Here is a 1,141-nt window from a genome sequence, read left to right on the forward strand (position 1 = left end):
TGTCCTCTTCGCCCGATCGGTGAGAGCACCAAAGTTCACCTGGAAGCCGAAAAAACTAATTTTATGTATATATATATCCTGGTATTAGGTATTAAAGAATCTACTTAATTTTTATATGAATTTAATATTTTAGCATTTAATTTACCTTTGAGCTGGGAAATCTTCATCATAAAACTTCTAAACCAGTATTGTGCCGAAATCTTATGCTAGCTTCTTCAAAACTGATGACTTCTTAGGTCTAATCTGTTAACAGAAAAAAAGGAATGAAAATTAGTAAGTTTTCCACTTTGAATAGCAATGAATTGAGCATGCTTAAATGCTAAAATATGTTTTATTTCTTATATATATATATATATATATATACACACAGGCACACACAATTTACACTTTTCAATTGGCCATTTTCTTCTTCATCCCAGTTATAATATCAACATCTGATTTAAAATATACAAATCATGGAAGAAGTATAACTAATTTTTTTTTGGCCAAGACTCCCATTGGGGGGTTCTATACTACCTAACCATAGTTGGGGGTCAAAGTTTATCATTTTGTGGGACCACCACTCAATGAAAAAAGTCAACGCCCCAGGCTGGATTCGAACCGGCACCGCCAATAGACATCAAATTGATTGAATTGAGATATTGAAGATATTTCTGGATGATTATAATGAATTTTAGAAAGTCTCCCTACGTAATATTTGCTCGATGTTTTGATAAAAATAAGAAAATATAAATATACTGATATCAACACAGTGTTAACTAGCGGATTTTTCTCTCGTTTATAATCTTAGGAAGCCGAAGTGTTAATGTCAGACTTAACTGACACTTATAAGTGGATCAAAAACGCAAAATTTAAAAAAAAAACCTCCAAAACCTATTGCAAATTAACCCGCTTTGACGGTAACTGAGAGATGTAGCTCTCTTGAAAGTCTCTTTCATGTTAGGAATATTGAAAATATAAAAATAAAATACCACTAACGAATAAGTACATACCTCCATCCTGTTACTAATTGAAAATTTTCTGGAAAGTAGTTTCAGATTTTTATCAGTTCTCTGACCACTGTTAGGATGAAGTGATGTCCTCTTCGCCCGATCGGTGAGAGCACCAAAGTTCACCTGGAAGCCGAAAAAACTAATTTTAT

At 32.9% G+C, this 1,141-nt stretch overlaps 1 protein-coding gene across 1 annotated transcript in view; it reads right to left on the minus strand.

Moving 5' to 3' along the window:
* LOC136795376 (regulator of G-protein signaling 17-like) overlaps positions 1-1,127 on the minus strand; it is a gene marked incomplete at its 3' end in the record, with an annotated part of 28,645 nt that extends 27,518 nt beyond the window's left edge. The window contains 1 exon segment of the mRNA XM_067045695.1: positions 993-1,127. Coding sequence (XP_066901796.1) covers positions 993-998 — 6 coding nt within the window.
* Positions 1,128-1,141: the final 14 nt, after the last annotated feature.

Source organism: Halyomorpha halys, unplaced genomic scaffold, assembly GCF_000696795.3.
Source record: "Halyomorpha halys isolate HHAL.00 unplaced genomic scaffold, Hhal_1.1 Scaffold525.1, whole genome shotgun sequence".
In the NCBI taxonomy this organism is placed as follows: Eukaryota; Metazoa; Arthropoda; class Insecta; order Hemiptera; family Pentatomidae; genus Halyomorpha; species Halyomorpha halys.